The sequence below is a fragment of the Lissotriton vulgaris genome, chromosome 9 (assembly GCF_964263255.1).
Source record: "Lissotriton vulgaris chromosome 9, aLisVul1.2, whole genome shotgun sequence".
In the NCBI taxonomy this organism is placed as follows: domain Eukaryota; kingdom Metazoa; phylum Chordata; class Amphibia; order Caudata; family Salamandridae; genus Lissotriton; species Lissotriton vulgaris.
The window spans coordinates 97,821,004-97,846,681 of NC_141697.1; the positions used below are offsets into that span (position 1 = coordinate 97,821,004).

Genomic DNA, 25,678 nt, shown 5'->3' on the forward strand with positions numbered 1-25,678 from the left:
GCGAAGTCACGGAACGCAGAATTTTGGGCAAATTCCGCGAACGGAACAGAATTTTCCGCCCAGGACTAAAATGGACCCACAGGCCAGAGACACTGTAGTCGCGAGAGGACCTCAAGCAGCTCACCAAAGATGCAGGCCACAATGCACAATGATGTGGCTGAAGATTCTGGTCACTAGAGGTGCTTGAGATTGGGGCTACTTGTAGCCCGCAGATCTTCTTGGAAGAAAGCCAACAAGCCTTTGCAATTTCATGTGGTGCACAGGGGTTTGGATATTGCAACCCCCACTAGGGATACTGGGCGCAAACTTGGAGAAAGGGCAGAGCAGGCCTCGGTAGCTGTGGAGGACCACCACTTGTGTTGCCGAACCTTACGGAGTCCGGAGGAGCTCAGGATCAGCAGACTGGTAGACTTAGTTGCGGTGCCTGCAAATGTAGGGGAATGACTCCTTCATTCCAAGGAAGATTCCTTCAGGTGTCTTTGATACCCACAGGCCTTGGAAGGTTCCTGTATGGTGCACAAGCACAGACAATGCAGCAGACTGGAAGGGAGACCAAGTCAAACCCAAACGAAGTCCAGAGTGCCCAGACGGTAGAAGAAGTGGTGTCTGATCTGAATCTTGTCCCATGACGAATCTAGGGACCCACCCACAGGTAAGCCCTTAAGTACCCTTAGGAAATTGTTGGGACGATTCAGGGACTTTCCCTGGGGAGGGTGTGGATGGGGGGGTTACTCCCATGTCCTTTGTACAGTTTTGCACCAGAGCAGGAGCCAACGGCTCCCAGGACTGGTTTGAACTGAACCATACACAGGGACAGCAAATATGCCCCTCATGCAGACTTCGTGGCGCTGACCAGCGCACCCACCCAGTCCCAATACCCCAAATCCTGTCTGGGAGGTGGTCACATCTGCCTGTGACAGAATGCCTATTGTTCTGCCTTCCCCTGCTCGAGCGTGGCTCAGCAGCAGGAGGGCAGAAATGTCTCTGGCTGGCAGAAGTCATTTTGTGCTGTCAGGGTCTAGAAGGTTGGCTCTGAGAACCTAACGGAGGGCTCTTCCAGTGCTTGGAATCATACCTCCCACGCCGTTTAAGGTGTGGTGGCATTATTCTAACATGTTTGATACCAAACATTATAGGATTCATTGCAGCCAGTTTCGAAATGGTCATTGCGTATTTACGCTGTGCCCCTTTATATGGCTGCTGCACTGACAACGCGGGAGAATGGACTCTGTAGGCTGTAGTGTCCTGATAATGCAGGGGCACCCTCTATCAATCAATCAATCACGGCATTTATAAAGAGCGCTACTCACCCGGGGGGGTCTCAAGGCGCTGGGGGAGAGGGGTATGTTACTGCTCGAACAGCCAGGTCTTGAGCTGCTTCCTGAAGGAGAGATGGTCTTGGGTTCGCCGAAGGTGGGTGGGGAGGGAGTTCCAAGTCTTGGCTGCAAGGTTGGAGAAGGATCTTCCTCCGGCGGTGGGTCTGCGGACGCGTGGTACGGTGGCGAGTGCGTGGCTGGTTGATCGTAGCTGGAGGGTGGGCGTGTAGAAGGTCATGCGGTCGTTGAGGTACTTGGGGCCCAGGTCGTGGAGAGCCTTGTGTGCGTGGGTGAGGAGTCTGAACGTGATTCGCTTGCTGACGGGGAGCCAGTGCAGGTCTCTCAGGTGTCCGGTGATGTGGCTGTGTCGGGGGATATCCAGGATGAGTCGTGCGGAGGCGTTCTGGATGTGTTGGAGTCTTCTCTGGAGTTTGGCTGTGGTTCCGGCGTAGAGGGCGTTCCCGTAGTCCAGTCGGCTGGTGACGAGTGCCTGGGTGACGGTCTTTCTGGTTTCAGTGGGGATCCATCTGAAGATCTTGCGGAGCATGCGTAGGGTGTTGAAGCACGAGGAAGAAACGGCGTTGACTTGTCTGGTCATTGACAGGGAGGAGTCCAGGATGAAGTCCAGGTTGGGTGCGTGTTCCGTTGGTTTGGGAGCGGTGCCCAGGGCCGGGGGCCACCAGGAGTCGTCCCAGGCGGAGGGTGATGATCCCAGGATGAGAACTTCCGTCTTGTCTGAGTTCAGTTTAAGGCGGCTGTTCCTCACCCAGTCGGCGACGTCTTTCATCCCTTCGTGTAGGTTGGCTCTGGCGGGCGGTGGTGGGGTCGTTGGTGAGGGAGAGGATCAGCTGGGTGTCGTCGGCGTAGGAGATGATGTTGAGGTTGTGTTGGCGTGCGATGGCTGCGAGGGGGCTCATGTAGACGTTGAAGAGGGTCGGGTTGAGAGAAGATCCTTGTGGTATGCCGCAGATGACTTCGGTGGCCTCTGATCTGAACGGAGGGAGGCAGACTCTGGGTTCTTCCGGTGAGGAACGAGATGATCCAATCCAGCGCTTTCTCTCGGATTCCGATGTTGCTGAGGCGCTTCACTAGAGTGCGGTGGCAGACCGTGTCGAACGCTGCAGAGAGGTCCAGGAGGATGAGGGCCGCTGTTTCCCCGTTGTCAATCAGGGTTCTGATATAGTCGGTGGCTGTGATCAGGGCGGTCTCAGTGCTGTGGTTGGCCCGAAATCCGGACTGCGAGGGGTCGAGGGATCCGTTTGTCTCGAGGAAGGCGGCAAGCTGTTTGTTGGCGGTCTTCTCGATGACTTTGGCCGGAAAAGGAAGGAGCGAGATGGGACGGTAGTTCTTGAGGTCGGTGGGGTCCGCCGTTGGTTTCTTCAGGAGGGCAGTCAGCTTGGCATGCTTCCAGCTCTCCGGGAAGGTGGCAGTGTGGAAGGAGGAGTTGATGGTGTCTCGGAGATGGGGTGCGATGACGGCGTCAGCTTTGTTGAAGATGTGGTGTGGGCACAGGTCGGTTGGTGATCCTGAGTGGATGGAGTTCATTGTGCGGGTGGTGTCTTCGGTGCTGATCGGGGTCCAGTTGCAGAGGGTGGTGGTGGCGGGCTTTGGTTCGGTGGTAGGGTGTGTGGTCTGTGCGTCGAAGCTGATGTGTATGTCGGCGATCTTGCGGTGGAAGAACGAGGCGAGTGAGTCGCAGATGTCTTGCGAGGGAGTGATGTCGTTGATTCCGGCGCTGGGGTTGGAGAACTCTTTGACGATGCTGAAGAGTTCCTTGCTGTCGTGGGCGTTGTTGTCCAGTTGTTCTTTAAATGCCGTCTTCTTGGTGGCACGGATCAGCTGATGGTGTTTGCGGGGTGGCGTGCTTGAGGCCGGTCCTGTTGTCTGTGGTCTGGTCGAGCCGCCAGGATTTCTCGAGGGTGCGGCAGTTCTTCTTGGATTCCTTGAGTTTGTCGGTGAACCAGGGGGTTTTCTTGCTGCCGGGTCTGCTTGGAGGGTTCTTTAGTGGTGCGAGGTCATCGGCGCAGGCACTCAGAACCAAGCACCCTGCCTTAAGGATTGTAAAGGCCTGCTATAGGGGTGACTTGTTTTTCAATGCAGTGACCCTACATATAGGAAACCAATATCTTTAGTAAGTGGTGCTAGCACCAGCTTGCACAGGCTGTAATGGCAGGCCTGTAGTTCCATTTTGAATGTTTTCCCATGGGTGCCATAATGCATGCTTCAGCCCATGGGGAATCTCTGGGGTACCTTTGCCCTAGGCACCTTTGTACCATATACTAAGGACTTAAGAGGTACCCCAGTATCTAATCTGGGATGTACCCGAGTACTGAACAGAACAATTTAGGTGAGAAAGCAGATCGATCGGGGTCCTGATTACCAGGATCAAAGTCAGACTAGTCAAAAACAGCTTAGCACCAGGCAAAAAGTTGGGGTAACCATAGAAGCAGATCCTACTTTCCTACAAACTGTTTTCCATGGGGAAAAGTGCAGAGTCAGTGGAAGGACTGAGAGAATGCATAGATCTATGCATAATTATGAAGTTAATTATTTACATTATGCACATAATCACTGGCATCTGATATTTTGTGATTTATGTTGTAAATTCTATTATTTTATTTGTATATGATTACTAGACAACTGACAGATCAAAGTGCATACCTGTCATTTGTTGCTCTCACTATATTCAACCTTACATCAATAAGAACATATGTTGTAACAGAGGGGTGCTTAATGTAGTGTGAGGCCATCTAAGATGATGGAGTAGGGCTTCTTACAAAGTTTGCGTTCTGAGGTTAGGGAGACTAGACGTTATGTGGAAGAGCATTTGCTACCTGTGTCCATTTCCTGCTCTTCTACTCAATAAAAAGCACAGTTAGAATAGAATAGATTCCTACTAGTGGAGTCCTTGGTGGGGCTTAAGATGGAAATGTAAGCCTTTTGGTTCCCTTTGATGGTCGAGCCCGAACCTTACAATTGATAGTTGAAATGTCAAAAAACAAAGGAAGGTGCATTGATTGGGTCAATGCATAGATCTTTGGAGCCATCTGTAGATTTTGTGCATGTAGAGGATCCGCTAGAGTTTTGTACCCTCTCACCTCATACTGGACTGTTACATTGGTAGAGTTAAAAAGCAGTTGTTATAAAAAAAAAGTCCTTTAAAGAAAAAGAAAAATTTCAATGTCACATTTCATTTATTGCTTTCATGGCGATATCACAGTGTCTACATAGTAAGTTATAAATCTCATTTCTCTTTGAAGGCGTATTTCTTCTGCTTGGGATTTGCGGTGCCAGTTTCTCTGATTTGCATAATGTTGTTCCTCGTTCCAGTATAAATCACATAACTCAGCAAATTGCTTCGTGCAAGAACCAGCCGTGTCCTTGAAATATATACACTGCGTGCATAGGTAGTGGTCTAATCATGGTGAATGAATGGCCCTGGGGCTTAATCAAATATTATTGTGTTTTGGGATCAAGAATTTCCTTTTTGTGCATTTAATTTGAGGATTTTTTGTCTAATTTGGAGAACTGTACATTTTAAGATGTACGCATGGGCAAAAAAAACCTTGGTCCTTTAAGGCTTGCAACAATCTGCGATTGTCCAAAGGGAAACATTTTACGTACACATGCCCTTTCTGTCTCGAGCTCTTTAGTTTGAAGTTTAGAGATTAAAATATAGCACTGGTGCTATTCAGAGCCTGGCCATAACAATAAATGTTACCCCATATCCAGCAAATAGACCATGGGAATGCTCCAAATAGTGTTTACTTATGATGTCATTGACTAGTTCTAACACATCACAACTCATCTATGGTAGTTTAGTGCTGCAGCTGAACAGCGGTGCTGCATATGTCATTTATTTAATGCTGTGTTGCCTTGAGTTTTTTAATTGTGATTTTGAGGGCTCCTCCTTTCGTGTAAAATGTCTGTGTTGGTGTGTGCATCCTGGGGACATGTCATCCTGTGCCCCAGCAAAGGCTGCACATGAAGCGGCTCTCTGTGAAAATATAGAGTGGAAACACGACTGCAAAAAACAAGCTTAAAAACACCTACGTCCGAAAAATACCAACTATACATTAATATCGCCCTACAGCAACGTTTGTCCTGTTTTTACTTCCTAAGACTATCCAAACATGTCCACTCCTATTACAGAATTGGGTACTTTACTATTCTGATTTTTTTTTTTTTTAAAGAGTTTTAAATAGCGCGAACTTGACCCGAATCGGGTATTAAAGCTCTTTACATAGCACCAGTTGCATTACATGAGGACACAATACATTTTTGCAGGTGTCTGTCCAGATTTTTGTAGGGCGATGTATGTATTTTTTTATACTTTTGAGTCTGTTTTTGCAATCTGGCACATAACAGATGCTTCTCAGATGGCAGACGTGTTCTGCCTTCACGGTTTTAATTGAGAACCTGAGTGTCCGTCTGCTTAAGTGTAATGCTGTGGACTAGACCTCGTAAGAACAGCATCAGAATCCCTTCCTCTTCCATGAGCACGCTGAAGCCGTAGGTCGATGTGAGTGGGTTTACCTCTGGGACTGTTGAAACACTCCTCAAAACAATAAGTAATAAAGAAGCCTTGATAAAGGTAATAGGTTTGACAAGGGCAAGCTGGTGCAATGATTATACATTTGTAAATTCTTTTTCATGACAATCATATGCCACTAAAAAAAAGGAAACAGATGTTTGCAATTAAAAGGTTACATTTAAAAGCATTCACCGATATGGCTGTTTTATTAGTGATGTTTTTCAAGCAACAGGCCTTGCAGTTTGGTTACGCATTGTTTGATGTTTGGAGGAGACCTGAATAATTCGGCACTTGACCAAGTACTCAAATTGCAGACGGCTACTGTTACACTGTCACTTCATTTATACCATAAACTTTAAAAAATGAGTTAAGGCAAAATAAATAACCGATATTTCAAGTTAATTAAACACTATATTAACAATAAAAGCATACTTTGAACCAGCTTTGCAGCTGAATAGAAAGGTTCTATTTGTAGGCAGATCTGAACGCTTTGTGTAGTAATGGGCGCCAGCGGGTTGTTTGGGCTGCTACGTGCACTGGATGAACGGAAGCAAAATGAGAATTTAGCAGACCAATGGATGAATCCCGCTGACCCATGGCTCACTATTTATGAACAATAGTCTGGCGAGGCAGTTAAAGCTTGTTTAAAGGCCAGACCTAAACAGAATCCCTACCAGTAATTTAAAGAATGAGAAAATGTACTTCATAATGCTCCAGAATATGCTGTCCATATTCCCCAGGTTGCAGGAGCTAAATGTAAGCATGACTTATCTATGTCCAACTTAGCCCTATGTGTGTGCCCCTGTTGTTTCTCAGCTGCATACCCAAGTCAATATTGCATTATGGATGACTGGACAAGCAACCCCTGCCTGACGTTTTGGCTAGATAGCATCATGGTCAATTTCCGCCCAAAAATGGCAGCCATTTTAACTGTCCTGGGTTGCTTGTGGGGCTGAGGATTATTTTATGCTGGGATTCCCATTGTACTATGTGTTTATTGCAAGGACAGCAAGAAGTCAAACATTGCTCTGTCTTCACTATATCTTTTTTTAAAGTATTTTTGAGTGGGTCAATTGCACGTAAACATTTACTGGAGTTTGGGATTTTTTGATTGATGACAGATGAGCTTCTAGAATTTGTTTATATGCTAGGATGGAACAATCAGAACACAGGTTAACAATATGAATACGATTAATTTATTTTTTTAATCGTTCTATTCTTTTGACACATTTTCTGAGTGCGTTGTGTTTGAATTAATTGACTGATCCAGCATTTTGTACATTTAATATGTTCAATAAAAGAAAGGAAGGATGAAGCCAAAAGACACGTATCCATTTCTTGCTAAGTACTGATTTTAGGTTGTGGCCATTGGGTGCATTGCTATGTTAAACACTATTAACAAAGTGTTCATATATCTAATAGGTTTCTTGGCACTTGGGTGAATCTGTGTTTACGGGAAAGCCAGTGTGCATATAGCGTCTCTCCTATTGTATGAATACGATGTTTCTCTGACCAGGGTAAGGGACACATGAGCGTTTTTTGAGTCATTACACCTTTCTTTATTTACAGCCCACACAAACAGTGATGCCTGGTCAGGTGATGAGAGTAACAACAGGCGCACCAATCCCTTGTGGTGCTGATGCTGTGGTGCAAGTAGAAGATACGGAACTCATCAGGGAATCCGATGACGTGAGTACTTATTGGTAACAACTACAGTAGATTCTCTGATGGGCAGTCATTTAGCATCCAATATTACATGTTTTTTAGACCTAAAGCCCTTTTTTTTACATATCGGACTCGCTGCTCCACTCAACGTGGGGCCTGTTTTTGCAGTTTGTACCTTGTTGCACAAGAAGATGGTCATACACTGAACTTATCTCAAAGCATGTCACAAGCTCAGTATCTGCTCTGATACTAATGTATTTAAGAGCCATATGCGCCTCGTAGGGAGTGTTTTTTTTCACTTAGGCAGTGTGCTCTCTTGTAGATCTTGTGCTGGTGCTTCAAGCTTGTCCTTTTTTATACTCTGTGCAATTAATTTTCTCCCTGAGTTGATAATTCGGTTGTCATCTGTAGAAGGTGATTCTTGCTTCATCCAATTTCACAATCTACATTTGGTTCATGATGTATACTACTTATTAGCAGTACTCGTTTTTAATCTTCACGTGTACAGCATCCCTCGGCAGGGCCAGCTTTAGGGCAGGGCAACAGGAGCAGCCGCATAGGGCGCTGACCTGTGGAGGGGGCGCCATCCTCAGGGGGCGCTGTGTTTAACAATAGCTGATGATTGGAGAGATGGGGGGCACTTTTGGCCGGTGGCAGTGAGAAAATCCGAGGAGGCGGTCATGGGGTGCGGGGTCGCCAAAAATGATTGTTGCACTGGGCGCCACCAGCGGTAAAGCCGGCCCTGTCCCTCGGTGTGGACGGTCTATGTATTAATTTCTTTAAACAGATTTTTAAAAATTTGCATTAAACACAGTACACCTTACTACTTCACCCACCTTAATACCAACACATTTCTTATTTAAAATGGATCTTTCAATTCATATGCAACAACGTTGCTCGTGTTATATCTGCTATAGTTGAATTGACCAACGATGAGGGTGTTCAGCATAGGTGCCAATTTCCTAGGAAATCTACAAAAACATGCATACAATAACATTTTAAAAACTCATTTACATAGGCTGTAGTTCTCCTGAAAATGTGGTGCAGCCTTTGCTGTACACCCCTGGCATAGCCTCCTTCCTCGGCCGCGAGGATATACTCTGGGCCTGCATTAGCCAGATGGATGTTGATCATTTTATTTTCGAAGTCTTTCGCAGATTGACTCATATGCTCTTTGGAGCTATTTTGGAACTGGCATGATGAGGATTAGATACTCTTCAAAAGCTGACCATTCCGGAGAAGCTGCAAAGGAGACAGCATTTTGTCTTACTCCTGAAATCTCCTAGTTTCCACATTATTTTAAGTACATAATAAAATATGAACTTGGGGGTCGTACAACATGCCAAAAGTGCTTTATAGTAAAAATGCTACTTCTAGTGTTTTTAAATGCTACCGATTTGCAGAAGTGCTGTTTCCAAGCAATGCAATGCATTTATATGGAGTGCCTGCTCTGCACGTAAACTAGGGCACAGAAACTAGATCATTGACTACTTGAGGCCTAAGGAACATAGTTCATTAAACCAATCATTTGAAAGTTATTCTTGGGTATGGGTTGGATGCCCCATCTCCATTAGAGGCTTAAGCTGCTTTGCTTTGGGGTACTGAATGCATGTGCCTGTATGTATTCTGCAAATGGTTAGCCTGACTCCTCTGTGAACTGAAAATGCCACCCCTTGCCTGAGGCATCATGAACGGATTCTTATAAAGTCTACCTAGGCCAGACTTCCAGAACTGACAGTATAGTCCTTGGTCCATGCCTGTTACACAAGATATGTGCCGCACAACGACCTTGGAGACAGTTATGCACCACAACAAGATTTGTAAACCTGACGTCTGTCTTCAGATGGGCTTTGGTTTCTCTAGTTTTGCTTCTCTATAACGTGCTATCTTTTTTTATTCCGATGTTTTACTTATGCAGTTCTTTTTGTCTATCTTGCTGACATTTTGGTTTTACTCTTGAAACCTATAATTGTTAAAATATTAGTATTCCAAACTAAGTGGAGATTAAATGGAAACCCACAAACGTATATCACTACTTTCTAATGTTTTAAAACTCACTTATTTGATAGACTTCTAGCCACAGATTCCTTCCCTTTGAATTTCCCCAGGCTTCAGACTTGATCCAGAAGATTTTTTCGTGAGCAGTACCCCTGCGTGCCGGTAGGTGATGTTGATCGACTCCGCGTGCATAGTCAGTGTTGTCCGCTCCAGAAGTGACGTTGTGGTACCTAATATAGGCGCCACCCAGGGGTGCTGACATCTGGGTTTTTTCTTTCTCTGACACGGAGACAGATGGGCATCACCCAACACCAGCAGGAGCTTTGCCTCCTAGATCGAAGTCTGTGCTGAAGAATGGGAGGGATCGCTGGACCCTAAAGAATACCACGGTATGTGAACACTGCATACCTTTTGGGTCTGAGGGACAACGTTGTGCAAGTGCTGCCACAGGTTCCATCGGTGACCCTAAGGCATCACGCCTGGTTGAGGATGACTTGCTTTTCAGGGGATGTCCAGGCTTCCCGTATGGAAATGGCCATCAATGGCACCTGTCAATTCAGAGACAAGGCAGATTTGGTGCTTGACGAATTCTCAGGCTGCGACCAAGTCCATGGGCCTTTCTGCTGCCCCACGTCACCCCCAATCTACCTTTCACGGCTATGGAAGGTACTACAAGCTGTGCCATTTCCCTCCCAGTCACTTAGCCTCGCATGCTCCCCAGCCTCTGCCTAGCTGAGGGCGTGATAACCACAGACCTTTTGGGTCGGGTAGCTAGCGGTCTGGTCAGTCCACCATCCCCCCAGCAGCTGCAGCCTCCCAACCTTCCTAATCAGCCCATTCACCGCCATGGGCATCCAGTTGGTGGCAGGATTCGCCATCACCTGCCCCACTGGTAATCCATAACATCGCTTTGCAGATTTCCCGAAAGACTACCCCTCCCTCCATGCCATTATCTCAAGACCGGTTTACAGATTATCATCTGTCCCTTCTCAGAGTAGAGGTTGCAGCACTCTTGGCCACGGGAGCCATAGACAGGGTTCTGGTCCCAGAAGAAGGCTGTGGCTGCTATCCGCGCAACTTTCTGGTCTCCAAAAAGGACAAAGGCCTTTGTCCTATTCTAGGTCTCTGAGCTCTCAATTTCTTCCGCAAGAAGGAGACATTCAAAATGCTCACGTTGGCTCATGTCTCGTCTGCCCTGGACTCAGGAGACTGGATGGTAGTGTTTGTCTTGCAGGACACTTATTCCCACATTCCTGACCCATCAGTGCAGTTGGTAGGCCATGAGCATTTACGGTTCACTGTGCTCCCTTTTGGCCTTACCAGCGCCCCTCAGGTGTAAACCAAGGTGATGGTTGCAGCTCATCTGCAAAGATCAGGGTGCCAGTTTCCCCCCCTCGACGATTGGCTGTTGAAGGTGGGCTCTCTCCAGGCTGTAGTCTCCCACCTCCAGACTACGGCAAACCTCCTGCTCTCTGCGGGATTCACTATCGGCATGCCGAAGTCACACCTGACTCCCTGTCAGACGCTTCCTATCATCTGAGTTGTTCTGGGCACAGTGCAGTTTCAAGCGTATCCTCCAGAGCAGCAAGTCCAGGATATTCAGGCTATGATACCGATGTTTCGGTCGCTATCGTGGGTTTCGGTGAGACTGTCTCCGAGACTTCGGAGACTTCTCGGCCTCATGCCTCCTGCTGGTGACACATGGCCAATGGAATATACAGGCTCTGCAGTGGGACCTGAAATGCCAGTGCGCGCAGCAACAGGGGAATATTTTTGTCAGGATGCAGATCAAGGAGGGAACTGCAAAAGATCTGTAATGCTGGCTAGCAAAACACAATTGGGTCAGAGACAGATCCCACTCCCTTCCCCAAACAGATCTGACAGGAGTGACAGATGCATCACTTCTGGGATGGGGCAGCCATCTGGGAGAGGTGGAGATCAGAGGACTCTGGTCTCAGGCGGAATCCAGACACCACCTCAACATGCTGGAGCTCTGTGCAATCTGACTGGCATTGAAAGCCTTTCTGCCTTCAATCAAGGGAAGGCTAGTGCAGATATTCACGGACAATACCACTGCCATGTGGTATTCCAACAAACTGGGTGGGTGGGGTTGTGAACCATTTGTCAAGTGGCTCTTTGTCTTTAGACATGACTGGAACAGCAGGGCATATTCCTGGTAGTTCAATCTAGCGGGTTCTCTGAACACCAGGGCAGACAAACTCAGCTGTCGATGCCTAGCGGATCACAAATGGCGTCTCCACCCGCAGGAGGCGTACGGTCTCTTTCAGCAGTGGGGAGAACCTTGGTTGGATTTATTTGCCACTGCTGAGAATGTGCACTGTTAGTAGTTCTGTGCGCTGGAGTTTCCGAGGCAGCTCTCACTCGGCGATGCTTTCCGTCTAGAGTGGAGTTCAGGCCTCCTGTATGCCTTTCCGCCCATACCTCTCCTGCCAGAGTTCTCAAGAATATCAGGAAAGACTGGGCCCAATTCATACTTGTGACTCTGGACTAGGCACGGAGAGTCTACTGAACATGGCTATCAGTTCTCTAATCAGGCTGCCACTTCTGGAGGATATTCTGACCCAGCTGCAGGGTTGGGTTCTCCACCCGATCCTGTCCAGTCTCCACCTTCTTGACTGGAGATTGGGTTGCGGCAGTTGGCCTATTTCAACCTTCCTCCCGAAGTATGTCATGTTGTTCTGGCAGCCAGGCGTCTCTCCACCAAGACAGTATACGCTTGCTATTGGAAAAGATTTGCGGCATGGTGTTCAGAAAAACATACTGATCCTTTTTCTGCACCTCTTTCTGAAGTAGTGTTCTTCATTCTTTCTCTTGCCCAGCAGGGCTCTGCTCTCTGCACTCTTAAGGGCTATCTGTACTCTTTCTGCCTTCTTGCGGCTGCCTGGCCGACCCTCATTTTTGAAGCCCCCTATTGTACACAGGTTTTTAAAGTGTCTTGTTCATCTTTTTCCTCCTTCACCAATTATTATGCCTCTGTAGGAACTTAGTATGATCTTAACATTCTTAATGTGTGCACCTTTCGAGCATCTTCACAATTGTCCCTTCAGGCTTCTGACATTGAAAAGAGCCTTCCTTGTGGCAATTACATCTGCCCGCAGAATGAGTAAGCTGCAGGCCTTCTCATCTAAGCTGCCTTAACTCTGTCTATCCTGACAAACTGGTGTTTGCACAAGAGCCTCCTTTCTGCCGGAAGTGGTCCCCCTATTTCATGTAGGCCAATCGATCGCTTTGCCTACCTTTTCTGTTCTTCCACATCCCTCTAAAAAAAGAGGAGCAGCTCCATTGTCTGAACCAAAAAAGAGCATTGTTGTTCTACCTTGACGACACACAAGAGTTCTGGGTGTATAACCAACTCTTCCTGGGGCATGTTGGTTCAAAGAAAGGTCGAACAGTGCAGAAGCGGACCATATCTAGATAGGTCGTGCTCTGCATCAAATCCTGCTACGCACTGGCCAAGAAGCAACCTCCTCAAAGCTTAAGGGCTCATTCCACCAGAGGTAAAGCTGCAACCACTGTGTTGGCATGTGGAGTTCCTGTCCTGGACATCTGTCAGGCAGCAAATAGGCATCTCTACACACGTTTAATAAACACTACTTCTGGACAGTCGGGACTGCAGAGATGGTCCTTTCACCCGTTCTGTCATGCAGGACTTCTTTATTTGAAATTAGTCTGCAGACCCACCTCCGCAGAGTTATTACTTTGGTATCTATTCAAAGGTATGGAATCTGCAGCTATCAGATGAACAAGTTACTTATCTTCTGTAACATCTTATCTCATAGAGACTATTTCTAGCCACAGATTCCCTACTCTGCGAACGGATTTCTAGGGATAGGGTTGCACCCTTACAGGGCCCTAGTTTTACACACCAGTGGTTAGTGATCTTCATGGCTCCATGCTTATGGCATTGAAAGTTGTGAAAAGTAGCTGATGTCAGGGCGCCTGAGTGGCACCTATATAGGTACTGCAACATCACTTCCGGTACGGACGACTACGCACACTGAGCCGATCGGCGCCATCTACTGACGCGCAGGGGTACTGCTCACAAAAATCTTCCTGATCCAGTCTGACACAAACGTAAGAAATCCGTGGCTAAATATAATATCTACCAGATAAAGCATTACCAAAGGAAAGTAATGTGTTTCTTAGGGAGCTGTTACCTGCACAGGTTGACTTCAGCAGAGCACATTGTGGTTTATTACATAGCCAAGGATAGTCTAAACCTTTGTGTTTGTGCAGGAAGTTGAAGGTTTGTGAGATACAGCAAAATGCCCAGTTACTCATTTTCACACTCTGTCAAAATGTGTGTTGGGAGGTAGACGCACAACTGTGAACAGCAAAATTAATGGGACCCCCTCAAAACTGAATTCGGCCAGGGAAAAGGAGGGGAATGAAAAAACACAGCAAGAAGAACAATTTTCCCTCAATGGCCACAATATTTTAGTACAAATATGTATTCAACATTCAATTTGATATGGGTGACAAATACACAGCAGTCTTATTAACTTTCTTTAGAAGAATATAAAGTTTTATTAATTATTTCCAAGTTATCATTTCTTTTAGTAATAATCTTTTCTCATACTTGCTCAAAATGGAGAATTTCTTTTTTTTTAAAAAGGGTTTTTTTGCTATTTGATTTATGAACCATTTCATAGTAGATGTATAAGTCTCAAATGTCCAAATACATTGATATTTCATTCAAAAAGGAAAAAGACACATAAATATATACATAATGCATAGCTATATACAAAAGAGTCAATTCACCAAAATAGTGATACCCCTGGTAACTAACAGTCTGTCACAAACATACTCACACAGTCATACCCTCACCACACTCATAACAACATCATCTGAAAAAAAGGAACTCAAGACACAGTATGAGACTTCGCACTTGGTCAACGCACAACTGTGTACATATGTTATGTTATAAGGGGATTTATATCACGCACTGCTACTCAAGAGTGTCCTGGCGCGGAGGGGAACAGTGACAGAGAAAGGAGAAAAGAGCTAAATCGACTGCTTGAACAGGTGAGTTTTAAGGAGTTTTTTTAATTTAGAGAGTTCCTTCGTATGCCGAAGGTCATCTGGGAGAGCATTCCACAGGGTGGTTACCTTTACCACAAAGGACTGCCCTCCGAGCCGTGCTCGTCGAAATCTGGGGACCACCAGCCGTCTTTGAAGGGCGGAACGAAGAGGACGGCTAGGAAGGTAAAAGGCAAACCTTGAACTAATATAAGCAGGGCATCGACCATAGAGTGCCTTATGTGTCCTGGTCAGAACTTTAAAGCGCACTCGCTGGGCTACGGGAAGCCAGTGCAGATTGCTTAGCTGCTGACGTACACTCAATCCGGTACAAAAGGGGGTGGTCATGGACGGAGCATCCGAATCAATCAAACACTGGGCTGGACTGTTCCCATGAGGCACAGGGTCAGACTGATTTGCATATGGCCATGTCTGAACTGGGGTGGCAGAGTGGGCTAAAGAACGATGGTGGATTAAACCCAGATCTGTTGACTGGGTGGGAGTGTTTGATTGGTTCAGATGCTTCGTCCATCACCACCCCCTTTTGTACTACTGACGTACGCTCAATCTCCTCGGGATGTTAAACAGGAGCCTGACAGCTGCATTTTGAATAACCTGCAGCTTTCCCAGGAGGTACCCCGGGATGCCGATGTAAAGGACATTGGCGTAGTCCAGACGTGATAAGATGAGCGCCCTGGCCACCGTTTCCCTGGCAGAGCGGGGGAGGAGGGGAAAAAACCTCCTCAAGGTTTTAAGCGTGCCAAAAGAAGCCCCTGAAAGTCTCTTGATCTGTTCATGAAAGCCTAAGTCGTCCCTGAACCAAATTCCCAGGTTCTTGGCAACACCACAATCCACACTGGGACAAGGGTACCCAGGAGGCCAGATGGATTCTCTGAAAGCAGGAGGAAATTGGCCATGTAGGAGCACCTCAGATTTGTCTTCGTTGTACTTAAGGCTTGCCTGTGCCAACCAAGAAAATACTGACAGGCACCGATGGGCCACATCGGTTTGGAGATCATCACCCTACCAAGTGAAGAGGAGCTGGGTGTCATCGGCATAAGCCATGATTTTAGCACCCAGCTTCTCTGCCAAATAGATCAGGGGTGTGAGGTAAATATTAAAAAGAAGGGGGCTCAGAGTAGACCCCTGAGGAACCCCTGTGGCCACTTTACTGGCAGATGAAGAGAAAGGAAGCATCCACACCTGTTGGGAGCGGTTATCCAGAAAGGATTTAACCCAATCCCACGCCATGCCAGTGATGCCAATGTCAGACAGGCGGGAGAGGAGCTGGAGGTGGGATACCGTATCGAAGGCGGCAGAGAGGTCCAAAAAAATCAGAGCCGCCCTGCCGCCCGCGTCCAGGCACTCCTCAATCGCCTCTGTAATCTCCACCAGCGCTGTCTCGGTGCTAAAGGATGTCCTAAACCCGGAGTGAGCCGGGTGGAGGGCACCGGAAGATTCAACAAATCCCTCCAGCTATTTAAAGGCCACCTTTTCGCACACCTTAACTAAGGCCGGAAGAAGGGAGATGGGGCGATAGTTGGAAAAGAGAGTGGGATCAGCTGAGTGCTTCTTGAGGAGAGGGAGGAGTTTAGCGTGTTTCCATTGCAGGGGCACTCTACCCGATTGAAGTGAGCCATTAACAAGCACCACTAGCTCAGGAGAGACTATCTCCGCTACCCCACTCAGGACCCTCGCAGGGCTTGAAGCTGTGTCAGTTTAATTGTAGGAGAACATAGGCCTATTCTGTGCAGTCTGTGCACTCTCTGGTTTTCTTTTACTTAATATGGGCCCCAACATCCATTCAATAAAGCATGTGGTCACTCACACCAGCCACCAGAGGTACCGAGAGCTCTCAGCTGAAAGAGCAGAACCTTGACCTACAAGAACATTCCGAGAGTCCTGACTGGTTCGCCATTACACTGAAAGTATGAGAATTTGGATCATCAGATTCTTATAGCTCCAGACAAGTTGGTAGCATAAACAACAAGGTCCATCTTCTCCTTTTGCCAACTTGCGACAACATCTTGAAACCCAGAGTCAGCGACTTTAACGTTTGATGTTTTCCAACATTTAGTGCGCTTTGCGTGATTTAGAGCAAATTCACTGTAGCGGCTTTCTTTGCCCCCTTGCACCTCTACAACTCTGAGTGCTAATAAACGTGGATAGGCTCTACCCTGGAGAGCCCTCCCTTGTTTTGCTTGCTCTTTTTCGTTATGTGATCGGCATGTCATTGTTGCACAACCTAGTATAGGTGCAGCAATTTTTTTGTAGGTGATTCAGAATGAGCATGCCGGTCTCCAGCGAAGGAAAAGTAGGGAATCGAGTGACATTGGTGCCATGACTTATCCGAGTTGCTATTTCAGGCAGGTGCCCTGCTCTTGTTGGCTCATTCCCTCTGTAGCCACTTTATTGAAAAGACCTAAACGTTGTAGATGAGCATAGATTGCTGCTCTCAGAATCTGACCACTACAGGATGTTATGCCTATATTGTGTGGTCTGGTGTACTCGCTCACTGGCCAGCCAGTGTTCTTCCATTGTTTCAAATGGCTGGTTTTCGTCAAACACAGTTGCAGTTCTGTCTTTAATCATTCTCACCTCTGTTGTAGATGGAAGGAAACTAAACTCCTTTGTCGGTTCTCACCTGGAGGTCGCAGTTTTCAGATTCCAGTGGCGATGTTCAGTAGCGATGTTCAGTAGCTGCTGCAAACCTAGGGCCCTATACTGCATAGATATTCATGTTTTTTAGGCAGTGTCTGCAGTTTTTGTGCACCCTCTGTCATTAGCACAAACTCAAAACGTTCTCTCTTGCCTTGGAGTGGAAGCTACAGTATCCATGGTTCTGCGTTGCCGCTATCCTTCGAGGATTGTGCTCTTTCACTACAAAGCTTTCATTTTCTGATTGAAACTTTCTAAACCTACTGTTTTTGTTTTTTTGTCGCACATGTTGGGTTTAAGACCGAATGGAGTTGTGGTATCATTGACCTATCCGAACAGTAGTGGATGCTTTGTCGATAACGACGTCAGTAAAGACCTCTGCCATATGGATTGCCGTTCGAGTCTGGCTGCATGGTTGGATCATGAGTCTCATTTTTATGGACTAACCAGACACCAATGCAAGCCTCCATTTTGAAAATATTGTGGCAGTGAACAAAACCTCATATCGCAAATATTTTCAATCATTTATTTTTCTCCTTTTTCCAATGGTTCGAAAAACGGTGTAAAAAGAAAGGTTTCCATAGGGTTGTTTTGCAAAGAACTGTGTGTGTATTCATTTCTGCCATGAAAGTGAACTCTAGTCCCCCTTTTGGCAGGTGAGTATATCACTAGTTAGGATTTGTTATGTAGGAACAAGTAGTCTTTGGCCTGTACTCGAATTAGAAATGTACAAACTAAGTGTGAAAGGAATCCGCGCCCACCGCAAATTAAAGGGCCAGATTAGGAGTTTGGCGGTGTCGGAGCGGGGGGCCACACCACTGCCCCACACCCACAACACCAAACCTCATCACCAGCCGCCTTCCAGTTTACAAATTATCTTGTGGTCTGGTGGGCAGTCCTTTAGCTTTCCCATGGCACCGCAATGGGAGTGCCAAAACCCATTCCTGCACAGCTTGAACTGTAAAGTCCATACCATGTAGGAAAGGGGATGTATGCAGACAGAGGGGCACCCTGTATGCTCCCTGCATGCTTCCCATGGCCCTGAGGGAACAGGGGGCCCAGTAGGGCCCCCTAAGTTTACTCACCACCACCCTTTTCATGGTAGGCTCACTCCTAATATGCTTGGCTGTGCCGCAGCGGCTCGGCCAGCATATTGCGGCCCTCAGACTGCCTCACCACCACCAGGGATCGCAGTTGCTGCAGTCCTTTTGTGGCCCAACTGCCGTACTCCTAATACGGCGGTCGGACCACTGAGCGGCGGCCCATGACCGCCACCGCACCTCCACCGTGAGTTTGGCGGTCCTATGGCCCTCCAAAATCGTAATCGGGACCCAAAGTCTGAAAATGTTTAATAGTAAAAAGAAAAATAGGCTGTGAATTACATCATTGGCGACAAAGAGATCCCTTTGCACCCTTTGAGCATAGAGCTAAAACACACAAGTACAAACCTCAAATTATTATGTTTTCAGGCTCAGCGCTGTAATGGAGATCATGTGAGGAAATCAAAACAAAGGAGCTCTGCAGGTGCAGAAACTGAAACCATGGATTAGTGCACAGTCGACCTTAAAACACATTAAAATGTAAAGAACTGAGCAAGCTATGTAAAAATGTCACATCTATTGGCACCACATATGACAGGGATACTTTACACGTCCGAGATGGACGTAACTTGATAGCTTTGATTCGCATTGAGTGAAAAGATGGCGGTCAATGTTACAGTAATGCTAAGGCATTTTTTTTTGTTCCACATAAGGAAATGGAGCGCTGCCATACTTACTCGTTAGCTCAGCACACTTTCATGTTGGCAAAGCCACCTAAGAAAGGGCTTTATATGCTACTAGCAGCCCGTCCCGACGTTGTCCGGGTACGAATGGCTGCTGGCCAGTAGTATATTGTTTTGTAGGATTTCGTTTTGATAGCATTTCTTATCTGTGACAGGCCTGTGAAACGCTCCGATTCACAGTGCACTGCTGATGCACTTAAGAGTGTGCGTTCAGTGGTGTGTGAACTCGAGTTTCCCTACTTTATTTTTCCTTGCAATATTATATAGCGCGAACTCGACAACATGGCATGAGCACAATTTGCATTACAGAAGAACACGTTCATTTGTGGTAGGCACGGGGAGACAAAGCGATTTGCCTGGAATCACAGGATGTTGAGCTGATGCCGAGATTCAAACGTAGCTCCCCAGCTCTAAAGTTCGCAATTCTAGAACTTGTGGTGGGAGGTGTGTCTAAAAGTGGATGTCGGTGCTGGCCATCAATGAGAGAGACCTGTGCATTTTTCAAATGGGTGGTGAAAACATATGAGTGTTGCTGGAGATGTGGGCTGCCTGCCACCAATGTACTTACTGGGGGAGGGTAAACACCCATTATTCCGCAACTTTCTTTCCGCATACCATCATTACGAAAGTACCATGACTCCGCAATGCCATTATAACGCATGGCATTACATTTCATATGCTTTTACCACGCATACATTTACAACGAAATTCGTTGTAAATGCATGAATGGTAAAAGCATGTTTTTTTAAAATGTTTGGATAAGGTAAGTATGGGTATAGCGGTATATGTTTTGGGGTGTTTGGGTATTTTAAGGGTTCAGATATAGTTTTGGGTTATGGGGTACAGGGGTAGTTTTAGGGTTAGGTATGGGTTTTGGGGTACAGGGGTATTTTTAGGGTTCAGGGATATGTTTGGGTTTTGGTGTATAGGGGTATTTTTAGGGTTCAGGGGTAGGTTTGGGTTTTGGGGTACAGGGCTATTTTAAGGGTTCAGGGCTAGGTTTGGGTTTTGGGGTACAGGGCTATTTTAAGGGTTCAGGGCTAAGTTTGGGGTTACAGGGGTATTTTTAGGGTTCAGGGTTAGGTTTGGGGATACAGGGCTATTTTAGGGTTCGGGGGTAGGTTTGGGGGTACAGAGATATTTTTAGGGTTCAGGGGTAGGTTTGGGTTTTGGGGTACAGAGGTAATTTTGGGGTTTGGGGATAGGTTTGGGTTTTGGGGTACAGGGTATATTTATAGGGTTAAGATGGGTTAAAATTGTAAATTGATGTGGGTTGATGTTTAAGCGTGTTGGGGTATTTTAAGGAGTAAGGGTGGGTTATGAATATGGGGTGCAGGGGTATTTAAAGGGAGCAGGGTGGGATTATACCACGATGTGAGACATGGCATGAAGGGCGGAACGTATAACACGCCCCCAGCGTTTGTCACGCTCACAGCACACGCCCACAGCACAACGCAGACACGCCCACAAGGGACTACTTTGCTGGCACGGTTCTTTTACCTTTTAAATGTATATGGTGGGCGTCTGCATAGCCTATGTCCTTCTGCTGCAACTGCCCTTTCCACTTTCCAACGCTGTATTGGGTGTTGTGATTGGAGCTGTGGTTCCTGAGATTACCCGCCTCAAAGGTTTGGGCTCTCTCTTTATTATATTAGTATGGATGTCTGGGATGGTGTCACCGTCATGACGACACTAGACTATCCTCATTCTGGCAATTGCACCTCGATATACTGATGCAATGTCGTCTGCAATGTTTGTCCATATAACTCTTGCTTTATAGTAATATGTTTTTTCTAGAGAGATGTGGGGAGGTAAGGATAAAGAGGGGGAATCAAGTGCACTCTGCAGTTTCTGTTAAATGTGAGCCAATTTCACTTTTGTGCATCCAATAGAACTCTCTAATTTGATGTTTGTTACAGGGCACTGAAGAGTTAGAGGTTCGAATTCTGGTACAAGCACGACCAGGCCAGGATATCAGGTGAGTGCCTACTGCTTACACTGTCATGTTTAAGAGCCTGCTTTGTTAAAGGACACTGTCAAACTACAAAATGTTTATTTTGAAAGTGGAAGTGTCTGCAGGCGATAAGTGCTGCCTTCTGTAGTTCACCCTTTCTGGTGAATGCATAACAAGATCTTCTGCAGAAATTGAGTTGAGTTTGGGGACTCTTCTTTTTTGCATAGTGATGCTCGTCTAACATTTGGTGCCTCTTTGTGAAGGCTGCAGGTCTGATGTGGTGACCTCCTTTGAGATCCTATCTCATGACTGAAAATAGGTTGATTGTGGCGCAAGTCCCGTTTCCATTATCAAGGAGGTGCAATGTTGGCTTTCGACATCACATGAACCATTCTCTTTAGCTAATTTCAGAAACACCTTACAAGGATTAAAGGAGTGAAACACGAAGCACATTTTATGTAATACGGCCTACACATCTGCGCAATCGTGAAAGCTTGTCCATTTTATTTGCAATAAGTCTAGTAATTAACATCTACACTGGGAGTGTTGAGACTAGATAGAGGTAAAATGTCTATAGCCACGAACAGGGCCTGTCCTCCTGAATGATTTCTTTATATTTGTGTCTCTCCTGAATGCTGTTTTTATTGATGTCTCTGCTTCACTCTTCCCATCTTCAGACCTATAGGGCACGACATTAAAAGAGGCGAGTGTGTGCTGGCGAAAGGAACTCACATGGGACCGTCTGAGATTGGTCTCCTAGCCACCGTTGGGGTCACAGAAGTAGAAGTTAACAAGTTTCCAGTAGTTGCCGTCATGTCAACGGGGAACGAGGTAACTCGGTCTGAGATTCTACCTCTCATTTCCTGCTCTTTTCTTCCTCGCACCACTTCTCAATTGCACAATCGTGCAGCATGCGTGCAATTTGTGATGTGTTAATAATGGTTGGATTGTGATTCTGGGGCTGCATATGTTAGTCCTACTACCGATTGCATGAATTGAGTTACTGCTGAGTAGCTCAGAAGAGCTGATTGCATTCTGGTCTTTTCAACAAGAACCACAGCATTCTGATACAGTGAAGGCCCAATACAGTGATATATACCTGGAAGGTATGGCGCAGCCAAGAGTATCATTGGATCAAATAGTGTGTAAAATCGTTGATTCGTTTTTTTTTTACCCCACTCCTGTGTTTTTACAAAGCATATAGTTAGCACTACATGTGAACAAACGATACAGAAAGCAAAGATAGGCATGGAGAAATGTTCCTTGGGATGGTCGAAATAATGGTTTAAGGAGCCTCTTCGAGAGTTGTCACTGGATTCAAGCTAGCCTGGCTGATGAGGGGTGTCACCCCAAAACCAGTCCCAGGATGCTGGTTTCCGGTCCAGGGAATACCTGGCTTGGCAGTTCGGGCTGGACTGTTCCCATGAGGAACAGGGTCAAGACTGATTTGCATATGGCTAGGTCTAAACTGGTGTGGTAAAGTGAGCTAAATAACGATGATAGATTTAACCCAGAGTGTCTGAAAAGTTTCAGCGCTCCGTCCATCATCTTATTGTGTTTGCCTCTATAAGAGTTATCATTTTTGAGTAAGCTTTTGTAGTCAAAGGCAGAAATCACATTCAAACAGATCGCATATATGTTTAGTGCTGAATTGTGATTAACAGGAATGTCAGCGTGCTTAGAAATTATGAAGGTGGGGTATAGTGTTCTAAAGCACCAATAAACTTTTCTCAAGTGAAAATAAGAAAATAAACAATTGGAAAAAAATGAATAGTTACGGTTTCTTTTGTTTCTTTTCATGTCTTTGAACAACATGGTGTACACTGGAGACTCAATTTAACTTGTGCATTCATTATTGCCCTTTGCTGTGGATGTTAACTGCTATCTGCTCCCTCACTCATTGGGGATATTGGTGAAAGGAGCAAGTACTTAATCAGAGTAAATGGCTATCAACATCTGTAAACACCTAGCAATATATGGGCAACAAGTGTGTTCTCATCAGCACCCCCCAGGGTCACTCCTTCTAATGTGAGACATAAGCTAACTGTTCCCTTCACCTTCGTGCCCCTCCTTAGACTTTCATTTTCAGAAAGCAGTCTAGGCAGGGTCCAAATATAGAGCTTTATAGCCCATTACTATAGTTGTTTTTGTCTCCTAAAAGGAGAGATTACAATAAACAGCTGTCCTAGCCCGAGTAAGAAAGACTGTAGTGCTCTTTAAACATTCCACCCACATTAGTGGAATGTTCTAAATTAAACTGGGAGAAAAGAGAGAAAGGGAAACATTAGTCCGTTGAAGACCAAATCCCTAAACTAACCATTATTGGCTTTTTTCCATTCGTTCCTCTAGAATGCCTGTCTCAACATTCAATGTAGAAATGACGACTAAAAGAGAATCTGGATATTGCAGACGTTACGAACTAATCTTTCCTTGGATGAATCTGTTTACCCTCTTAATCTAGACTCGTCCAGTCTCCTAGCGGTCCCATTCCAAATGAACCGCTGTAATGACAGTGACCGTCAGTCACAAACTTAATGTACGAGATACATTGACAAACTTAATCCTAAGGCGTTATTACTAAAGATAACTTGAAGACACATTTTGAGGACTTCGTAGTAGTTGCCTAAAAGTACCAAAAGCGCTGATGTCCATCTACAGAGCGAAATCCATTGATTTTGTGTATAAGTGCTCCTACAATAAGCAGCAACATAACTTCAAACATTTAACTATGCTGCTTCCTTACATTAAATAAAAGCTGAACATTCACAACAGAATTAGAAATGGAACTCGTCCCAGGGAGAGGGAAGTCCACGAATAATGTAAACCTGAAGGCGCACCCATAATAAATTTGCACTAGGCCAAAATACCATGTGCTACAAAAACAAAAGATTGACTCCTAGCCACCCATTGGCTCATTTTATTACTGTGAAACATTGTTCAAACTTTTTCCATACAACCGCATTAACATATTCGGGCGCAGTAGTCCCCCGAATATCAAATTTCTTCTCTGGAAAGGTCATGAAAAAGCGTTCTGGCGTAGTAATAGGAAACACCAACAATCCACCCCAAGAAGGCGCTCGGGGATCTGATTCTCATTTTTTAAGGAGATTCTAACTGAGACAAGTCTGACAGCAATGTCATCTATTAAAACGTCCTTTCCTTCACAACTTACTTAAAACCATCAAAGAAAATCCTGCTGTTGCTCCCTGATCTGAAAAACAGTGCCTTGCTGGCCCATTCAGTCTTTCACAGATCTCTAAACCTTGAACTAATTGTCAAAATTTGGCTCACCACCATGAAGGCACACCAGCTTGGCTGGCTCTCCAATAAGCTGTAGTGCCCTTAAAATGTGTACATGGAGCAGCCAGATTAGTAACTGGCTGAAAGGAGTGATTGAATGACACCCGAACTGATAAATCTCCATGAGCTGCTTCTAGCCAACAGAACCAAATTCTGCTTACCCAACAACCAAACCTCCCAAAATGTCAATCTGTTTCTTAGGCCAACACAAAACGAAAATTATGTCGCGGGCTGTTTCTGCTTGAAAAGAGCACTAAAGCTCATCTCTTTCAACTACCTTTGTTGGAAGGGCTGGTTCTTCTGCGGCCCTAGGGGATGTTGAATATATCTACCTTCTGCATACTGTTAAAATGCTTCCTCTTGTCAATTGTACAGTGCTCTGATTTTGGCGGAGAGTCTTGCGTAACCCATATGTAAATCCAAAATAAAACTTTCCCCCACAGATTATTGTATTAAAACTCTGTGCAGATGATGGGTGATTATACCTATGATGCATAGTGTAGTTACCTTGCTACCAATTCCTCACTTCAAATGAGCAATCCTTATTTGGTGTGAGATACTGGAAATGAATGAGAAGCTGATGCTTTCAAAATAGCCAGACTAGGCTGGTCAGTTTTTGAAAGTGTCATTTTTTTTCCTCGGTGAAGCTTTGCTTCTCTTCTGTAATTAACCGAAATTATACTTTGTCATCTTATGTTACATTATCTATTTTTCTAGCACGCTCATCACCCATGGAGTTATCCTGGGCTCTGTAGCTAGTGTATTGGGCCAGCCCTAGAGGCTTACTTGAAAAGCCAGGTCTTCAGCTTCTTGCAAAAGTCAAGGAGAGGGGAGTAGGCTCAGTGCTGCGCGGAGGTCAAGCTTAAAGGCCAGGTACAGGAAGGAGCAGCCCCCTGCTCTGCTTTTGTGTATGCTTGGCGTGTGTGCTCGTAAGAGGCCGATAGAGCAGAGGCGTCTGGAAGGTGTGAATGTGGATGTTCAGGTAAGCACGGCCAGTGTTGTGGAAGCTTTGATGGTGTGGATGAGGTGTTTCAATGGTGCACATGTGCGTATGAGGAGCTGGTGAAGTTGGCTAAGATGTGGCGTCATCTTAGTCGTGATGCAATCTCAGTGGAATAACCTGTTGGTTTACTGCATGCATCTGTTAGGCTCAAACTCAATCTGAATAAAGGTGTTTCCTTTAGTAACCTCAGTTTGTTGATTTGTCATTCGCTTTCAGCTTTTGAATCCTGAGGATGACCTCTTACCGGGGAAGATACGAGATAGTAATAGGTCAACTCTTCTAGCAACAATTCAGGAACATGGCTATCCAACCATCAATCTGGGAATTGTAGGCGATAAGTAAGTATTGTGCTTGGGGCTTGATACTCCATTGGATTGGTTGACGAGTCTCCCGTTAATGTTTAATATGGGGTCTGAACAGGAATTGG

The 25,678-nt window shown here is 45.8% G+C and overlaps 1 protein-coding gene across 10 annotated transcripts in view; it reads left to right on the top strand.

The window, feature by feature from the left end:
* GPHN (gephyrin) overlaps nt 1-25,678 on the top strand; it is a 2,075,463-nt gene that overhangs the window by 1,975,430 nt on the left and 74,355 nt on the right. For all 10 annotated transcript variants that reach the window (XM_086937114.1, XM_086937115.1, XM_086937116.1 and 7 more), the window contains 4 exons: nt 7,420-7,539; nt 20,914-20,972; nt 21,626-21,779; nt 25,468-25,589. In XM_086937114.1, the coding sequence (XP_086793240.1) occupies nt 7,420-7,539; nt 20,914-20,972; nt 21,626-21,779; nt 25,468-25,589 (455 nt within the window). The remainder of the gene's footprint in view (nt 1-7,419; nt 7,540-20,913; nt 20,973-21,625; nt 21,780-25,467; nt 25,590-25,678) is intronic.